Source organism: Emiliania huxleyi (assembly GCF_000372725.1).
Source record: "Emiliania huxleyi CCMP1516 chromosome Unknown EMIHUscaffold_166, whole genome shotgun sequence".
NCBI lineage: Eukaryota > Haptophyta > Isochrysidales > Noelaerhabdaceae > Emiliania > Emiliania huxleyi.
Window position 1 is genome coordinate 9,488 of NW_005200922.1, and position 1,189 is coordinate 10,676.

Sequence of the window (1,189 nt, forward strand, 5' to 3'; positions counted from 1 at the left end):
GGAGAAAGGTGAAGAGAGAAAACAAAGAGGGTCTAGAGAGAGATGAAAGGATGGCAACTAAGAAAGGAAAAAAGGAATGTGTAAGAGAGTAAAAGGAGAAGAGGGAGAAGAAGAAGAAAAAGATTGGGAACAGACAATGAGAATAAGAATGTAAAAAATGTCTATAGACAAGGTGAGTGCGACCTACCCAACCCTCTGCCAGCCCAGCCCGGCCGTCAGCCCGGCCCGTCCCGGGCGCGCCTGCCCCTTGAGAGAGGGGGAGAGATTGCTGAGAGAGGGGGAGAGAGGAGGCGCGCCTGCCCCTTGAGCCCCCCGGACATGCGAGCCGCCACCTTTGTCTTCTCCACGAGCACCATGTCTGCCGGCTGCGGGACAGCGCCGCAGAGCGGCCGGTGCGACTCCTGCGGGACACGTGTCGTGGGTGTGTCGTAGGCGTGTCGTGTGCGTGTCGTGGGTGTGTCGTGGACGTGTCGTGGGCGTGTCGTGGGCGTGTCGTGTGCGTGTCGTGGGTGTGTCGTGGACGTGTCGCGGACGGTGTCGCCGGGCGCTGCGGCAGTCCTGGCGCCCCTCGGGTAATCTCGGGTACTCTCGGGTACTCTCGGGTACTCTCGGCAGTCATTGCAAACCTCGCGCGACGCCAGCGGCAACGCTGCGTCGGGGTAGACGTGGGGAGGAGGCACAAACGGCGCCGGAGCGAAGCCTCCGCCTCCGCCGCCGCCGCCGCACGCCGCGAAGGGGTCGAAGCCAAAGGCGCCGCCGAAACTGAGACCCGATGCTTGCTCCTCCTCCTCCTCCTGCTGCTGCTGCTGCTGCTGCTGCTGCTGCTGCTGCTGCGCCCTCCGCTGCTCCTCTGCCTTTGATACCTGCAGAGCGTGGCGTGGACTTGTGGGGGCGCATCTGCAACGTGCACGCCGCCGCTCCCTCCGCCTCCGACGCACCTTGCGGCCTCGGCCGCGGTTCTTCGATCCCGAGCGGTCTCTCGGCGGGGGCGCCGCCGCTCCCAGCGCAGCGTCTGCAGCTTCTCGGACCAGCACTGACGGCTGCCTCTGCCGCTGCCGCGCGAGAGGGGGAGCGGCGGACGGGCCGTCGAGGGCGAGCGAGGCGGCGGCGGAGAGGGCGGGCGCTAGGCCTGGGGGGGTGGGGGGGTGGGGGTGGGGGGTTTGGGATGGTGGGGGGTTGGGGGCGTTTT

General features: G+C 66.4%; 1 protein-coding gene across 1 annotated transcript in view; it reads right to left on the minus strand.

Annotated features, from left to right (window-relative positions):
- The window catches only part of EMIHUDRAFT_441860 (hypothetical protein), a 2,449-nt gene extending 1,734 nt beyond the window's left edge, over positions 1-715 (minus strand). Inside the window, exons 1-2 of the mRNA XM_005784915.1 lie at positions 627-715; positions 297-401 (exon numbers count right to left, since the gene is read on the minus strand). Coding sequence (XP_005784972.1) covers positions 297-356 — 60 coding nt within the window. The 5' untranslated portion in view covers positions 357-401; positions 627-715. The remainder of the gene's footprint in view (positions 1-296; positions 402-626) is intronic.
- Between the last annotated feature and the right edge of the window lie 474 nt (positions 716-1,189).